The sequence below is a fragment of the Brachyhypopomus gauderio genome, chromosome 13 (genome assembly GCF_052324685.1).
Source record: "Brachyhypopomus gauderio isolate BG-103 chromosome 13, BGAUD_0.2, whole genome shotgun sequence".
Taxonomy (NCBI): domain Eukaryota; kingdom Metazoa; phylum Chordata; class Actinopteri; order Gymnotiformes; family Hypopomidae; genus Brachyhypopomus; species Brachyhypopomus gauderio.
In genome coordinates this window covers 19,658,822-19,676,321 of record NC_135223.1, presented here as the reverse complement: position 1 = coordinate 19,676,321, position 17,500 = coordinate 19,658,822, and the positions used below count along the sequence as shown (strand labels likewise).

The 17,500-nt window shown below is 48.3% G+C and overlaps 1 protein-coding gene across 1 annotated transcript in view; it reads left to right on the top strand.

Moving 5' to 3' along the window:
* LOC143474187 (neural-cadherin) overlaps positions 1-17,500 on the top strand; it is a 96,170-nt gene that overhangs the window by 30,838 nt on the left and 47,832 nt on the right. The window contains exons 2-3 of the mRNA XM_076971553.1: positions 13,602-13,790; positions 15,794-16,019. Of these exons, the coding sequence (XP_076827668.1) occupies positions 13,602-13,790; positions 15,794-16,019 (415 nt within the window). The remainder of the gene's footprint in view (positions 1-13,601; positions 13,791-15,793; positions 16,020-17,500) is intronic.

Below are 17,500 nucleotides of genomic sequence, written 5' to 3'. Positions count from 1 at the left end.
TGGACCCTGCCCTGCTCTTTCAATTGAAAGGCAATTGGGCTGAGGGGTTAATGGCAAACTCAAGCACACATAGTCCCGCCAAACTGGAGCATCTTCACAGAAGTGTGACATTCCACAAGTTTTGTGGACAAGAGTGCTCGTGCTCCAACACAAACAAAGCAACCCTTCTTGAACACAATTTTTGAACATGCGTCCTTTATCAGCGCAAAGATAAATGTTAGAGAGCACGAAGTTTTAATGAATAATTTTCAGAATATGAATAATGTAAATAAGTAGGTACATTACTTGGTATTAATAGAAAACGAATGGTTAGCAATGAACTTCATGTGTTTGTTACCCTTTAGGACAAACATAAATCAAGCCAGACATATCAGCACGAACTAATGAGTAATGAAGTGTGGACCTCACTCACTCACTTTCTCCCTCGTCTCTGCATAGACTTGGCATGCGTTTCCATGGGCTAGCGCTAGCTGCTGGGAGATTGGACTGTGTTAAACATGGCAGAGTCCCGAGCGTCTAATGAGCGGGCGTCAGCGCCTGGCTCCCGCACGTCCACCGGGCTCCTCTGGCAGCCTAACGAAGCTCAGCTTAAGTGACTGGACCGTAGAGGCGGCGAGACGTCCATTCAAGCCCTGCCAAGGGGAGGAGTGCGGAGACAGAGCGTGAGATGCGAGCGGCAGGGTGTAGGCAGGCAGGTAGACCCGCGCCGCTGGTTCCGAGATGCAGCCCGGGGCCTTTGGTGACCGCTCAGCCTCCGCCCGGGCTTTGGGTGACTCTGACCAAAAAGCAGCCGGTCACCGAGCTCTCTCTCAGGTTCCTGGCCAGACTGACCGGTGCCATCTGTGCTATACAGACTCGACAGTGGGCAAGCCCCAGTGGCCAGTTGGGGTGACTGCTGATGGGGGCTCTGTTTCTTCCCCGTGTAACCCTAAGGGACCGCTCTGTGTGAATGACTCAAGCGTGTCTCCATGAGGGAAGCTGGAAAGCCCCAGACAGGCTGCACGATTGGCAGAGGGGCATGTTTGGAGATCCCGCCCCCTTCTAGTTCCATTGGGTCATCAGCAGCTATATTTCGAAGAGACCCGCCCACCTGAACTTAAATGACAGTTGTCATGGCCAATAAGATGGCTGCAGCTGTCGCCACCCTCTCGAATCTCCTATAGCACCTTTGAATGTTGCTTTTTAATATTACTTTCCTGACATAAATCATGAATAAAATATTGACCCTGCACATCATTTTTTCAGAGCTTTATTTTTTAATGCCGAACAAAAGTCCTCCAATATTCATAATTTAACTGACAGTTTCCATGTAGATTGGTCTAGTTCCTTAGAGCCTCTGAAATGTGGTTTCGAGACATTTGCTTGATGATGAAAACCATATCCAAAATAGTCGTCTCATGGGTCCCTTATTGTAAATGTGAAGACTGGTGAATTATTAAGTGTGTGTCCTAAGGGTGCAAAGAGAAATATGGGTACCACTATAGCATGAGTTCTTGTGGGAGCACCATTCTTTCTCTCTCTCTCTCTCTCTCTCTCTCTCTCTCTCTCTCTCTCTCTCTCTCTCTCTCTCTCTCTCTCTCTCTCTCTCTCTCTCTCTTATTTCATTTCTTACTCTGACATCAATTTAAAGGACTTAAAAACAGAACACGTTTATTATATAAGGTTTGGAATATTGAGACTCTTAGTTTCTCTTTCATGTTCTCTCCCATTTTTCTTTTGGTTTGTCTCTGTCAGCTTGTCTTTCTTACCGCTCCACTTGGGAAGAGCTGCTCGCACCCTAACACGCCTTCCATGACAAGTGACATCACAAAGGAAGGAACCTCCCACAAGAGCGACTGGATCCTCACACATCTGAAGCTGAGCTTATTCACTCAGAATCCCATAGGCACATTTTAAAATGCCTGAAAGGACTTTTTTGTAGAGTGCCAAGCTTATTGAGCTTGGTTCACATTTCTTGCTTCTTTGAAACTTTGCATCATGTTTTTTAATGATAGCCTCCATGGAGGAGGTTCATTGTGTCTTTTTGGACATGCTAAAGGTTTCGGTTCTTATGGAACTTGCATCATGCGTAAGTCTGGTTGGGTTGAGTCCATCGGAGCACCAAATGCCCCTCAGTCACTGTAACAGCCCCGTCGTGTATGCTGAATGCAACTTTACTGTATCTAGAGCAAGAATACACTACCTGGGTTATTTCAGTGTTTTGCTTTATTTGTAATGTTCTGAATATATTAGTAATCTGAACAGTGGGATCCCTTCTAGCAGCACGGGGACAGGCCGTTTCCCAAAAGGCTTTGCAGTTTATGCAGTTTATTCTTTGTGTTTGTTCTCTTTTCAAGACAACTGAGTTTGAGGCGTTCATTTGAAGTATAGTTCGTGTCCTTCCTGTTCCTGGATATGCATGACCTTTCATAACAGGCACCCTTGTCCTAGTTAGAACCTGGCTCCTGGAACACAGCTAAACCTCTTAGTAAAGACTTTTGAAAAAGTGTTTTCTTGTACTCAAACAAAGAGCCTCGTTAAACGACTGGACTTCACATTAAAAACAAGGTCGTTTAACTGCAACACGTTCATATAAGTGAGGAGAGATGAGAAACAGGAAGGTTTGCACTCCAACACCCACAAGGTCTCCATTCGCTAGGCTTCACATGACTCGTTCACTAACTTCGAGGGTCTTTATTGTGGCAGAGGCAGTTTGGAAACGTTTCCCATGGTCCACTCTCCAATAAGGCCCATCAAACACCAGATTAGTAATTGAGTTTCTGCACAAGCGAGAAACTAACCCTGAGCATCAAAGGAAGTGGTCAGGGGGGGATGGTCTGCTTGCCACCCCTGGACTGATTGATTCGGTTCCCCAAGAGTGGAGGCTAAATCAGACGGTTAGGTCTGGTTAATCCAGACACTGGCTGGCCTTCCAGTTGATAGCCAAAGCCTTGCCTGACCCAGTATCTCTCTACGTCCACTGGGACTGGGAAAAAGTCGTTATCTACACAAATATGATTGTTATAGTAGGTAGGTATCGGTTTATAGCTGTAAGGTTTTGTTCTGAACCATAATTGTCAACATGCTCTGAGAGAAGAGATGCCCCCATTATTTGCTTTACCTCTGACTGTCCGGGAAGCAGATGCTTTACAGACTGTACATGTGTTTGATCACAGCTCAGGAGCTTCCTCGTGGCGCACCAGATGTTCTGTGAAACATTTCAGTGGTGAGAGCGTGCTGAGCTGCACCGGAGCTCAGTGTTGGAGACGGTACCTGGACAGCTGGACAGCTGGACCTGCTTTTTGGTCTGCACTTACCGGTAGTCCAGCTGCAGAGAGCTCGGAGTGGAGCTCACTGGACCTTCATCAGGGGGGTGGAGCGAGATCTGTCACAAGAGAAGAGAGGACACAGCAGAACTGTGAGGAGTGTCAACTTTCTGGGATGCTTAATGAGTCCAGCTCAGAGTGAGAATACATCAGAAGTAATGAGATGAAATCACAGCTCAACCCGGTCCTAGTAGTGTGGGGTAAATGAGCTGTGTGTGTGTGTGTGTGTGTGTGTGTGTGTGTGTGTGTGTGTGTGTGTGTGTGTGTGTGTGTGTGTGTGTGTGTGTGTGTGTGTGTGTGTGTGTGACTGAGAGAGTGAGAATCACAAATACAGACTGCTTTGAGGGAGGTGTGCTGCCTGATCATAGTCATTATTTGAGCCCAGAATCTTCTCACACATTACACACACACACACACACACACACACACACACACACACACACACACACACACACACACACACACACACACACACAGTACCTCTAATTGAGTTTCTGTGTTGTTCCGGCTAGAAGGGCTGAATTGCCCATGAGCTGTCAGATACAGGGTAGAAGATCTCTGCTCAGACAAGGAGAGCTCCCCTATTCTCTCTCTCTCTCTCTCTCTTTCTCTCTCTCTCTCTCTCTCTTTCTGTGTTTCTCTCTCTCACTCTCTGGCCACGCCACTCACTACTGAGCCTAGCACACATATGGTACAGGAAATGAAGTCAGACATGACTTTGTTCTGACCTGCACTAGTTGAGGTGAGCTGGGAGGTCAAGTGCTCACAGAACCTGTGGACTCGTCCACGCCTTTAAGTGGAGCGTTTGCAGAATCACCCAGCTGGCCAAGTCCAACCTGCGGCCAAGGCTCATCTTCTCTTCTCTTCTCTTCTCTTCTCTTCTCTTCTCTTCTCTTCTCTCCTCTCCTCTTCCCTTCTCTTCCCTTCTCTTCTCTCCTCTCCTCTTCCCTTCTCTTCTCTTCTCTTCTCTCCTCTCCTATCCTCTTCTCTTCTCTTCTCTCCTCTCCTATCATCTTCTCTCCTCTTCCCTTCTCTTCTCTTCTCTCCTATCCTCTTCTCTCCTCTCCTCTTCCCTTCTCTTCTCTTCTCTTCTCTTCTCTCATCTCCTCTTCTCTTCCCTTCTCTTCTCTTCTCTCCTCTCCTCTGGTGGTGTGTGTGTATGTGTGTGGTGTGTGTGGTGTGTGTGTGGTGTGTATGTGTGTGTGTGTATGTGAGTGTGTGTGTGGTGTGTGTGTGGTGTGGTGTGTATGTGTGTGTGTGTGTGTGTGTGTGTGTGTGTGTGTGTGTGTGTGAGTGTGTGTGTGTATGTGAGTGTGTGTGTGTGTGTGTGTGTGTGTGTGTGTGTGTGTTTGTGTGTGAGTGTGTGTGTGTGTGTGTGTGTGTGTGTGTGAGTGTGTGTGTGTGTGTGTGTGTGTTTGTGTGTGAGTGTGTGTGTGTGTGTGTGTGTGTGTGTGTGTGTGTGTGTGTGTGTGTGTGTGTGTGTGTGTGGAGTGGGGGGTGTGAGAGATAGGCAGAACTAAGCAGTGTGCACTGCTGCCTCTGGTGTTTCTCATTGAGCAGGGATGCGTGTCCACAAACAGCCTCAGGACTTTCAATCAGATCCCAGCCACTGAAATGAAATGAAAATAACTAGCATGAGAGAGAAAGAGACAGGAGAAGGATGGAGGAGGATGGAGGAGGATGGAGGAGCTAGACTTCAACTGCTGCTCTACCTTCCTTTATCAGTGGATGTTCTTAGAGTGTTTTCCGTTCTTCTGCAAATGCAGGTTTCCCCTGTGCAGTCTCACGTGTATTAGAGATGACAGAGAATGAAGTATCTATCACTTTTGAGCTTTGATACTATGAGAAATGAAATGGAGCTGTGTGGGGTTGGTTTGTGTGGGGTGGGTTTGTGTGGGGTGGGGTTGTGTGGGGTGTGTTTGTGTAGGGTGGGGTTTGTGTGGGGTGGGGTTGTGTGGGGTGGGTTTGTGTAGGGTGGGGTTTGTGTGGGGTGGGGTTGTGTGGGGTGGGTTTGTGTAGGGTGGGGTTTGTGTGGGGTGGGGTTGTGTGGGGTGGGTTTGTGTAGGGTGGGGTTTGTGTGGGGTGGGGTTGTGTGGGGTGGGTTTGTGTGGGGTGGGGTTTGTGTGGGGTGGGTTTGTGTAGGGTGGGGTTGTGTGGGGTGGGTTTGTGTGGGGTGGGGTTGTGTAGAGTGGGTTTGTGTGGGGTGGGATTGTGTGGGGTGGGTTTGTGTGGGGTGAGGTTGTGTGGGGTGGTTCTGTGTGGGGTGTGTTTGTGTGGGGTGGGGTTTTGTGGGGTGGTTTTGTGTGGGGTGGGTTTGTGTGGGGTGGGGTTGTGTGGGGTGGGGTTGTGTAGGGTGGGTTTGTGTGGGGTGGGATTGTGTAGGGTGAGGTTGTGTGGGGTGGTTCTGTGTGGGGTGGGTTTGTGTGGGGTGGTTTTGTGTGGGGTGGGTTTGTGTGGGGTGGGGTTGTGTAGGGTGGGTTTGTGTGGGGTGGGATTGTGTGGGGTGGGTTTGTGTGGGGTGAGGTTGTGTGGGGTGGTTCTGTGTGGGGTGGTTTTGTGTGGGGTGGGTTTGTGTGGGGTGGGGTTGTGTGGGGTGGGTTTGTGTGGGGTGGGATTGTGTGAGGTGGGTTTGTGTGGGGTGAGGTTGTGTGGGGTGGTTCTGTGTGGGGTGGGTTTGTGTGGGGTGGGGTTGTGTTGGGTGGGTTTGTGTGGGGTGGGGTTGTGTAGGGTGGGTTTGTGTGGGGTGGGATTGTGTGGGGTGGGTTTGTGTGGGGTGAGGTTGTGTGGGGTGGTTCTGTGTGGGGTGGGTTTGTGTGGGGTGGGTTTTTGTGGGGTGGGGTTGTGTGGGGTGGGGTTGTGTGGGGTGGGTTTGTGTGGGGTGGGATTGTGTGGGGTGGGTTTGTGTGGGGTGAGGTTGTGTGGGGTGGTTCTGTGTGGGGTGGGTTTGTGTGGGGTGGGGTTGTGTGGGGTGTGTTTGTGTAGGGTGGGGTTTGTGTGGGGTGGGGTTGTGTGGGGTGGGTTTGTGTAGGGTGGGGTTTGTGTGGGGTGGGGTTGTGTGGGGTGGGTTTGTGTAGGGTGGGGTTTGTGTGGGGTGGGGTTGTGTGGGGTGGGGTTTGTGTGGGGTGGGTTTGTGTAGGGTGGGGTTTGTGTGGGGTGGATTTGTGTGGGGTGGGGTTGTGTGGGGTGGGTTTGTGTGGGGTGGGGTTGTGTAGGGTGGGTTTGTGTGGGGTGGGATTGTGTGGGGTGGGTTTGTGTGGGGTGAGGTTGTGTGGGGTGGTTCTGTGTGGGGTGGGGTTTTGTGGGGTGGTTTTGTGTGGGGTGGGTTTGTGTGGGGTGGGGTTGTGTGGGGTGGGGTTGTGTAGGGTGGGTTTGTGTGGGGTGGGATTGTGTAGGGTGAGGTTGTGTGGGGTGGTTCTGTGTGGGGTGGGTTTGTGTGGGGTGGTTTTGTGTGGGGTGGGTTTGTGTGGGGTGGGGTTGTGTAGGGTGGGTTTGTGTGGGGTGGGATTGTGTGGGGTGGGTTTGTGTGGGGTGAGGTTGTGTGGGGTGGTTCTGTGTGGGGTGGTTTTGTGTGGGGTGGGTTTGTGTGGGGTGGGGTTGTGTGGGGTGGGTTTGTGTGGGGTGGGATTGTGTGAGGTGGGTTTGTGTGGGGTGAGGTTGTGTGGGGTGGTTTTGTGTGGGGTGGGTTTGTGTGGGGTGGGGTTGTGTTGGGTGGGTTTGTGTGGGGTGGGGTTGTGTAGGGTGGGTTTGTGTGGGGTGGGATTGTGTGGGGTGGGTTTGTGTGGGGTGAGGTTGTGGGGTGGTTCTGTGTGGGGTGGGTTTGTGTGGGGTGGGGTTGTGTGGGGTGGGTTTGTGTGGGGTGGGGTTGTGTGGGGTGGGTTTGTGTGGGGTGGGATTGTGTGGGGTGGGTTTGTGTGGGGTGAGGTTGTGTGGGGTGGTTCTGTGTGGGGTGGGTTTGTGTGGGGTGGGTTTGTGTGGGGTGGGGTTGTGTGCACCTGCAGGCACATCTCATACACAACTAAATGTGCACAGAGCTAGTGTTGCACGGTATACCGATACTAGAGTAGTATCGCGATACTTCGTCACTAAAAACGGTACTATACCCCGTTTGCTTAGTATCGGTGCTATAGGACTAAGTGCGGTTTTTTTTTTTAAGAGCAGTATTTCCAAAGAGTGCCACACGGGGGCAGTGTGTGCGTACAGCAGTGCAGCGCTTGCCTCCTCTCTGCAGAATAAGAAGAAACCGTGTACGATGGCTGATAATACAAGCAATATTGCGGACCGTCCTCAGCTTGTTGAAAAACTACACGCACGAAGCGAAATATGGAATTATTTGCATACATTTCAGACAGTCATGGCAACCCCGTGGACACATCAAAACCGGTCTGCAAACGGTGCTTTAAAGCTGTACCAACCAAAGGAGCCAATCGATTCTTTTTACATAAAATGCGCTTTCGTTTGACCCACCCAAGGTGCCGTAATGCACAGAACAGTTGGTAATGCTGAAATGGCAGCTAGAACAAACGCAGTGTGTTCGCAGCTCGTCTTGATAAACAAGGAAAGCAGCTGAAGTGCTGTGTGCAAATACTTTGGATTCAAAGCAGATACAGATGGAAGGACATGACCGAAGGACATGAACAAGTCAGTTTGCAGGCGGTGCTTTCGGAACATTTCAACGAAGGGCGCTAAAGCCTGGTTTATACTTGACGCGCCGCGAGCAGCGTGAGGGTCCACGCGGTGAAAATGATGTAATCGCGGTAGCCTCGCGCGCTGTCAATTCGCGAGGTCGTGCACCTCTAGAATTTTGTAACTTAGCGCGCGCCGCAGCGCAATGAACAGTCATGTTTGCAGGGTTCATACACCAACAAGGTGGAATTAAAGCACTTGTACGTCACTTTCAAGGTCCAATTCAATTTCAGTTCATTTTCAAAACGCCCAATTTTAACGTCTTCACGTTCTCTCATGTTTCGTCCTGGAATTACAAGAGGCTCGTATTTGTTAACGTAATACAAGAGAACGGTTCAGTCAGACAGCTATTTGTTTCAAGCATTTTCAAGCATGCGGACAAGGTGTGCGGACTCGCGCGCTACGGTCACTCGCGAAAGTTTAAACCTAGCTTAACACAACGAATCTGGCCAAACACCTGAAGGCACGCATATTTGTACAAACCATTCCAAGAGGTTGGTGATTATTCCCATTTCTAGTATTATAGCATACAAAATTATGTGTCCGATTATGGTATCCTAGCAAATGTCATATTCTTGGTTTAAGAGCCGTAAGTGCGACAGCATACAGGGAGAAAAAAAGTGATCGTACTACAATGGATCAATCATCTATGAATACTGAACTCTAATACTGAAGTTTTAGTTACTTAAAGAGTTAAAGTTGTTTAAAGTATACTTAAAATACACTTTTTGCACTAGCCTTTTTTAACTTCTAAATGTGAATTCCAGAGTGCACTACTATTATTTATGTTAATTTATATTAATGTGCAATTATTTATTTTTCTGTTTTAATGTGGTAGGGACTACACCTTTTATTTATTTGACATTTGTGAAACAAAATACAATATTCATTTGTTTGTTTATAAAAAATAAATAAAAAGCCTTTAAAACGGAAATGAGCACAGTATCTGACTTTGGTATCGAAAATCGTATCGAATTTCAATACTTTTTAAAGTATCGTATCGAAGTTGTAATTCTTAGTATCGTGACAACACTACACAGAGCAGAGAACATCTCTCTGTCCTGATCCATCTCTCTGTCCTGTGCTGGGAGGGTAATGGCCGGACTGAGCTGCCCACATCACTCCCAGTGTCCTCTGCCTGCCGCTGTGTGTGTCATAACAGTGGAGCACGTTTGCATGCTATTGTATGTGAGTGTGTGTGTGCACATGTTTATGTATGAGTGTATCTTGAAGGTAAAAATGGGCCACATTATAAGATCACAGTGGCCCAGTGCAGGAGCAGATGGGAGGCAGTGGTTCTTGCTTTTTGGATCCAGTGCGCTCAGCCCTCCACAGTCCACACACACACACACACACACACACACACACACACACACACACACACACACACACACACACACACACACACACACAGTAAGGACAGACTGTTATACTGAGGCAACGTGGCCGTTAGTGTAAGGTGTGTTATTGTGCATGCTAATTTGTAGGCAGTGACAGGGGGCAGTGTGTAAAACAGACAAGGCCTGATTGTTTGAGCAGTGTGAGGTTTGTGTGTGTGTGTGTGTGTGTGTGTGTGTGTGTGTGTGTGTGTGTGTGTGTGTTCGTTCTTTCTGAGGGCACTTGCCTATAATCCTTTTCTACTGCCAAGCATGTGACAATAAATTTTTACTCTTGATTTGAACTCCCTCGTTCTCCCTCTGTCTCTTTTTCTCTGTCTGTCTCACTCTTTATCTCCCTCTGTCTCACTCCCTCATTCTCTCTGTCTGAAACCTCTCCTCTAGAGCACTTCAGTGTGTGGCTCATGGCAGGAGAGGGGGAAAAAAAACAAAACAAAAGCCCTGATTTGAAAACTTAATTATACCCCTGGAAATGCATGTCATCTACACAACAATGAGATATCCATTGTTGAGTAGTTAATTGGGTGTTGAAAGGGCTCTCTTTTTAGACCGCAACATGCGAGCAGTTTCTGCACAAGGGTGCCGATTATGGGCCCTCACCCAGGCACTGTTCACATGCCATGAAGACTTAACCCTGCGAAGCCGTGACGAGACTCAGGGGACACCTGCTTCGTGCCAGTCGCCATGACAACTCGGCCTATGCCGCCACTCACCGAGGCACCTGGGAGCTTCTCCTGGTTTCGTGAGCGTGTGTGTGTGTGTGTGTGTGTCTGAGCGTGTGTGTGAGTGTGTGTGTGTCTGTCTGAGTGTGTGTGGGAGAGAGCTTAGCGTCGTCTGTGTGAGAAGCTGAAGGAACACACTGAACCTCCTGCTGCTAAAGACTTGGTGTCTACGCCCGTGTAAGGTGTAATGAAGCGATGTGAGACCCATGTGTGGAGATGAGCTACCCTTGTTACGGGCAAATCTGGAATCATTATCGTTATAACACCATGGCCGTATAGCTGGGGTCCATAGAAACCTAAGGTGTTTTAATAGACCCAGAACCTTCCGTTAGGATGACAAAAGCTGTGGTTTATCGTTTTAGGAGTTTGTTCAGCATCAATTGCTCAGAGTCGGGGATTGTGGAGTTGGCGGTGAATCATCAGCTAAATCATAGGCAAATACCAAACACCCCGGGCCCTGCAGTCCTGTGAACCGGGTCTACATCTGCTCAGTATGAGCTGGTTTCTTTTACACAACACTGTCTCCATTTCCTTTATATCAAATCAGTATGTAAATGTGGAATGCAAAGTCTTGGTAAACATGATTCCCATCTTTTCTCCAAACTCCTCTTGCTCTTTTTGAGTATAACAGCCTGTGACGTCGCTTGTATTGATATTCAAATGAGTACAGAGCTTTGGACAGACTTAGAATGAATTCGGCAGCTATTTATACATAGAGCATATTATATCCAGCGCGTTGCCTCATTGCTGCTCAGGCTTAGCCAGGAATTACTGAGGCATACATAAACACATGTAGGCCTGTGTATTCCTCCACGCTTCTGTTCTTTTCATTTCAGCTCACAAACAATGTTAGTGAAAAGATCGTGAAGTTGTTTTATTGTGTCAGAGAGAGAGAGAGAGGGAGGGAGAGAGAGAACGAGTCCGGTCAGGATTCACTAAATGAAAAGAGAGAAGCCTGACATGGGGAGAAAATTCTCATCCTAGAATCTCCCAGAAGACCTTGTTATTTTCATCATCACTGAAAGGCCAGCAACTCTCCCTCTCATTGTGTGTGTGTGTGTATGTGCGTGTATGTGCGTGTGTGTGTGTGTGTGTGTGTGTGTGTGTGTGTGTGTGTGTGTGTGTGTGTGTGTTTTATCATCTGCTTTAAGAGGCTGTTTTCCTCTGTCTCCCATTCTCTGACTCTCAGAGGGGTGTTTATGTTCCATTAGGATCCTCTGGTAGTGTGACAGCTGCTTAAGGGAGTGTGTAGCTGGCCAGACGTTGAGCTCTGCTTACCCAGGTCCTCTGCTGGTCGGAGGTCCGGGCCTGAGTCTGTGGCCCATTAGCTGGCCAGGTGCTGGAGTCCCCCACTGGGCTCTGGTCCGGCCTGGTTCATCTGTGAGCCTGCCGACGTGCAGCAGGAGGCCGGGTAGATGTAGAGAAGGCAGACGTGAAGGTGGTTGGCTCCCCCATCACACCCCCCCACCATGAGCCCCACCATGGCCCCCACATCCCACATCCCCCCCCCCCCCCCCCCCCATAAAGCACCCCCATCACAGCAGCCAGAAATAAAGTCAGGATGAACTGGCACACAAACAGGCACACACGCACACACACATTCAGTTATGTAAGCCGTGAATCATTGATCTGTTTTATCACCAGGCCCTAATGCATCAGTGCCATCAGTTCTTGTGGCATGTGACTTGTTACAATATGTGTATTTATGTACATCACATGTGTTTATTTGTTGCTGCATCCTCTTTGGTTCGTTTAGACTTGTTATTGGGATTGAATCACTCACTCTTTTTCTTTTTGTAAAGATTTCTAATCATAGAGTCCCCAGTTACAACAGCGCTGAATATAGCTCATATTTATTTACAGGTTTCAAACGTGGATCATGCCTTGTTCCTTCACTGGGTGTGTTTTTATTTGTTCCCTTGGCAACTGTGGCAGGACACAGACGTGTGTTTGTCCAACTGCTGTGATTCGGGCCTTCCTATGTTTTCATTATCGCTCATGGCTCATTTGACTTATGTGCTAATGGCTTTGTTGATCATGAAGGCAGGATTTGTTTACTGTGAACACAGGGTTTTTAGTATTAACACAGTGTTTTCTTGTGGATAAGGTGTTTGTTTCATTTGATTTAATTAAAGTAAAAGTTATTTTCATGGCTCAAATTTTCTTTTGTGCTTGTTTAGCGATAAATTGTTCCCAGGGCCCCAGGGATGTTTTATTTTTTAATACAGAAATTGTATGGATTAGGTTGATGGTACATTGTTTATTAGGTAATCACTAATTTGTATTGGAATACATTTTAAAGTAACCCTCCCAACACTCCCTGTAATGCTTGTATGATTTGGCGGGACCGTGAGGAAGAGTCAGTAACGTGACTCTCGCCGACGACTGTCAGCAGGGCTTAGAAGACGCAGGCCGCCTTTACGACCTGTGGGCCTGCCTGCTAGGCTCTTCATACTGCCTTCAAGTCCCGGCCACTCAAAAGGCGAGGAAGATCAGAGACGTGAAACGGGGAAAACAAGAATCCCTGGGACTTGTCAGGAATCCACCCTGCACCCCCCCCCGCCTTTCTCATCTCTCCTCCGATCTCATGTTCTACATCTGTCCCTCTCTCTCCTTTTCTTTCTCTCTGTCTCTATCTTTCCCCCCATCTCACCCTCAATCTTTTGTTACCCTCAATCAGTCTCTGTTGACACCTTACAAGGCTGCGGCCGTGATAAGGCGGGCCGTACAGGAAGCACCAGGAGTCGCCCTTTCACCCTGCCACCTCTGAGTGAAGCTTCCTCTTATATTCGCTGCTGTCTTGCTGCTGTGTGAGACGTCAATAACAAGACGATGTAAGTCTGGAGACAAACAAATACTGGCAAAACAGGAAAAAACAAAAACAAAAACAAAAAAAAAACAGATATTTCTGTTTGTGTTCGAGTCCCCTCTCCCTGCTCAGTGACGGATACCTACCTACCTACTGTGCATCTGAGAGCGTTTCTCTCTCTCTCTCTGACACCAGCCGACTTGAGAATGTACCAGGAGAGAGTGCGGTGATGGGTTTGGCACACGTCATTTCGCTCTGTGTAGCCAAGAGTCCTTGGGCTAAATGACAGGGGCAGAGAGGGAGAGGCGAGACAGACGCCCACAGATCTCACGGCTGCTTCTGCTCTCTCTTCATCTCTAAAGCTCCCTCACTCCTGTTGCGATCAGTCTGTAGGGCTGGCTGCTTTCAGTCACCGATACAGCCCCACAATGCCAAGTTTGGAGAGATGGATTTCTTGATGTTTTGGGAGATTATAGAGATTGCGGTCAGTGTCATGGCTGTCCTAAAAAAAAAGAATAAAAAAGAGAAGAATGTGTGTTATGACAGTGCAAAAAGAGTTTATTTAGACAGGCTTCTCCCAGTAATGAAAGCTTTTGAGCTTTAAGAATGTCTTGCTACTTCAACTTGATGTTGTACCATACACACGTCCTTCATTCATTCTCTCTCTGCGTCTGTCTCCTTGCAGGTGATGAGTGGTACCTGTGCAGACTCTCCCTAACCCTGCCCAGTCTGGCGGACCTGCAGTGGGCCATGTTTCCCTGCCCGTACCTGGCTGCAGTAGGCCCTGATGCTTCTCCGGGCTCCATTGTCTACAAGCTGGTGGCCCGACACGGGGGTGGCTCCTTTCGCGGAGCCCAGTTCCTATTGGTTGATGGTGAGCACTTCCCTTACTAACTGAAAGACAATGATTTGTTTGGAAATTCGTTAATCCAGCCAAGCAGCCAATTAAATCCCTTCCACACTTCAGTGGGAGGGGATAAGGAGGAAGTGTGTGGTGAGCGAACACAGGTGGGCAAAGACATACATTGCCTCAGAATAATTCACTGTGAGCCTTCGGAGAGTTGAAGACATGAACTTCCAGTGGTCACACAGAGCTGCCACCACCCCTCCCCTCCGCCCCCATTACCTCTTAACCCTGTAGCTCACATCACTGTGTTTTGAGTTTCTGTTAGAGAAATGGCACCATGCCTACACACATAGATGAGCTATGTCGTAAAAATATCTGTGATCAATGAATAATGAACAGATTTGTAAAATAATGGTTATTGCAGTTTCTGACAGATCATCTGCTGGGCTTCAGCAGTTAGATAACAAGTTTACTGGTGTAAAAACATTTTAGGGGGCTTGGCACTGTTATATGTGCTGTGCTTCCTCAGCGGTCCAGTCCACTGGTCAATACAGACTACAGACTGATATTACAGACTACTGACTCCTATTACAGACTACAGACCACAGATTGCTATTACAGACTGCAGACTGCTATTATTAGGTCATTAGGCGTTTATCTCCCATATCTGCAGTGTGAGGCGTGTTGGGAGGTCTTCACCTTCAGCTGCTCACCCTATTCAGGCCTAGACATTAATTTCCCTGTTAATAGAATTGTTGTATGTGATGTGTGCTTGCATGTGTGTGTGTGTGTGTGTCTGTGTGTGTGTGTGTGTTCACGCACGAGTGTGTGTAAGAGAGTAACTCAGGCCAAGTACCTGTTAAGCTCTGGATTTTGAACATAAATATCAACATATATCATATTATAACTGAAAACATGCTGAGCTGTTTCCATGGTAATTTTGTACTTTTGCACTCTTCTTTAATACTTGCACACACTGAGGCACTTAAGTAATTTTATGTATTTTACTTAAATAAGAAATCACACAAGCTTGTTGTAGAGCCAGATCAGCCTAAATTCTGCTTATCCTCTTTGAACTACATAGCACAGACACCTAGCAAGACACATAGGGAGAAGGAAATAGAATTATTCTTTCATAAGCACTTACAGGTTTAACACACACACACATCAGTCTGTCTACAGGTCTTATCTAACATCAATAAGGTACTGATGTTTCTGAAAAGATAAACATGTATGGCTGTCCACAGAGAAATGCGAATATACTTATGGACGTGAACGTATGGGGACATTGTGGCCATATACAGTATTTATAGAGAGAGATATAACAGCTGAGACGTACTGGCAGGTTGTTCATGGGTTGTCAATCCTGTGTCATCAGATCATAGTCAGTCCTATATACACCAAGGTTATATAGCACGCACGCATGCACACACGCACGCGCACACACACACACACACACACACACACACACACACACACACACACACACACACACACAGCGGTCTGAGGTCTGAATGACTTACCTGTATCCACCTTCACTATTCAGCCTTTCACATTTATTTATTTTTCCGCAATCAGCTTGCCACAGGCGTAACCTAAAAGACACGTTGTAATGTCACACCGACACTTCTTCCACAGTGTAAAACAAACAAATAAACAAAAACTAAATGAAGCCACATTTACATATAACATCGTGTGCATGTGTCTGCTTTCAACCTGAACCTCTATTCCTTTAGAAACACAGAAGACATCCATCAACACTTCTGTTCTCTGGCACCCAGGCGGTGGAATTAGCTTCTGCTGTCTGTCAAAAGTGCTGAGTCACTGGCTTAAATAAGCACATTTTTTCCATCTTTTCCACTCAATCTAGGGCTTTATCCTGATAATATTCTTAACTCTGACTATTCATTGTTACATGAGGAGATGTATTTGATACAGATTACAAAGCACCTCTGTAAGTCACTCTAGACAAAGGTGTAAATGTAAAAGGTGTGTGTGTGTGTGTGTGTGTGTGTGTGTGTGTGTGTCAGGTGGTGAAGACTGTTTTGAGGTGGACAGAAGCTCTGGGGAGGTGCGGACCACGGGCAAGCCACTGAGCCCCAGTAAAGAGTACATTCTGACGGTGCAGGCTGTGGACCCTCAGGGTCGTAAGGGCCCACGGGCCTCACTGGCCATACTGGCTGGTTACCGGCCACCCCAGTTCACCAACTCCTCCTACTCCATCTACATCCCAGAGAGCACCGGAGTGGGCCAGACGTGAGTAGCCATCGCCCTTATGTGTGTGTGTGTGTGTGTGTGTGTGTGTGTGTGTGTGTGTGTGTGTGTGTGTGTGTGTGTGTGTGTGTGTGTGTGTGTGTGTGTGCGTGTGTGGCAGAAAGACAGGTGAAGGGGAATGAGGGAATGAGGAGGTGAAGGGGCAGAGAGACAGGTGAAGGGGAATGAGGAGGTGAAGGAGCAGAGAGACAGGTGAAGAGGAATGAGGAGGTGAAGAAGCAGAGAGACAGGTGAAGGGGAATGAGGAGGTGAAGGAGCAGAGAGACAGGTGAAGAGGAATGAGGAGGTGAAGGAGCAGAGAGACAGGTGAAGAGGAATGAGGAGGTGAAGAAGCAGAGAGACAGGTGAAGGGGAATGAGGAGGTGAAGGAGCAGAGAGACAGGTGAAGGGGAATGAGGAGGTGAAGGAGCAGAGAGACAGGTGAAGAGGAATGAGAAGGTGAAGGTGCGCAGAGAGACAGGTGAAGGGCGATGAGGAGGTGAAGAAGCAGAGAGACAGGTGAAGGGGAATGAGGGAATGAGGAGGTGAAGGAGCAGAGAGATAGGTGAAGGGGAATGAGGAGGTGAAGGAGCAGAGAGACAGGTGAAGGGGAATGAGGAGGTGAAGGAGCAGAGAGACAGGTGAAGGGGAATGAGAAGGTGAAGGAGCAGAGAGACAGGTGAAGAGGAATGAGGAGGTGAAGGAGCAGAGAGACAGGTGAAGAGGAATGAGGAGGTGAAGAAGCAGAGAGACAGGTGAAGGGGAATGAGGAGGTGAAGGAGCAGAGAGACAGGTGAAGGGGAATGAGGAGGTGAAGGAGCAGAGAGACAGGTGAAGGGCAATGAGGAGGTGAAGGGGAATGAGGGAATGAGGAGGTGAAGGGGCAGAGAGACAGGTGAAGGGGAATGAGGAGGTGAAGGAGCAGAGAGACAGGTGAAGAGGAATGAGGAGGTGAAGAAGCAGAGAGACAGGTGAAGGGCGATGAGGAGGTGAAGGAGCAGAGAGACAGGTGAAGGGGAATGAGGAGGTGAAGGAGCAGAGAGACAGGTGAAGGGGAATGAGGAGGTGAAGAAGCAGAGAGACAGGTGAAGGGGAATGAGGAGGTGAAGGAGCAGAGAGACAGGTGAAGGGCAATGAGGAGGTGAAGGGGAATGAGGGAATGAGGAGGTGAAGGGGCAGAGAGACAGGTGAAGGGGAATGAGGAGGTGAAGGAGCAGAGAGACAGGTGAAGAGGAATGAGGAGGTGAAGAAGCAGAGAGACAGGTGAAGGGCGATGAGGAGGTGAAGGAGCAGAGAGACAGGTGAAGGGGAATGAGGAGGTGAAGGAGCAGAGAGACAGGTGAAGGGGAATGAGGAGGTGAAGAAGCAGAGAGACAGGTGAAGGGGAATGAGGAGGTGAAGGGGAATGAGGAGGTGAAGGAGCAGAGAGACAGGTGAAGGGCAATGAGGAGGTGAAGGGGAATGAGGGAATGAGGAGGTGAAGG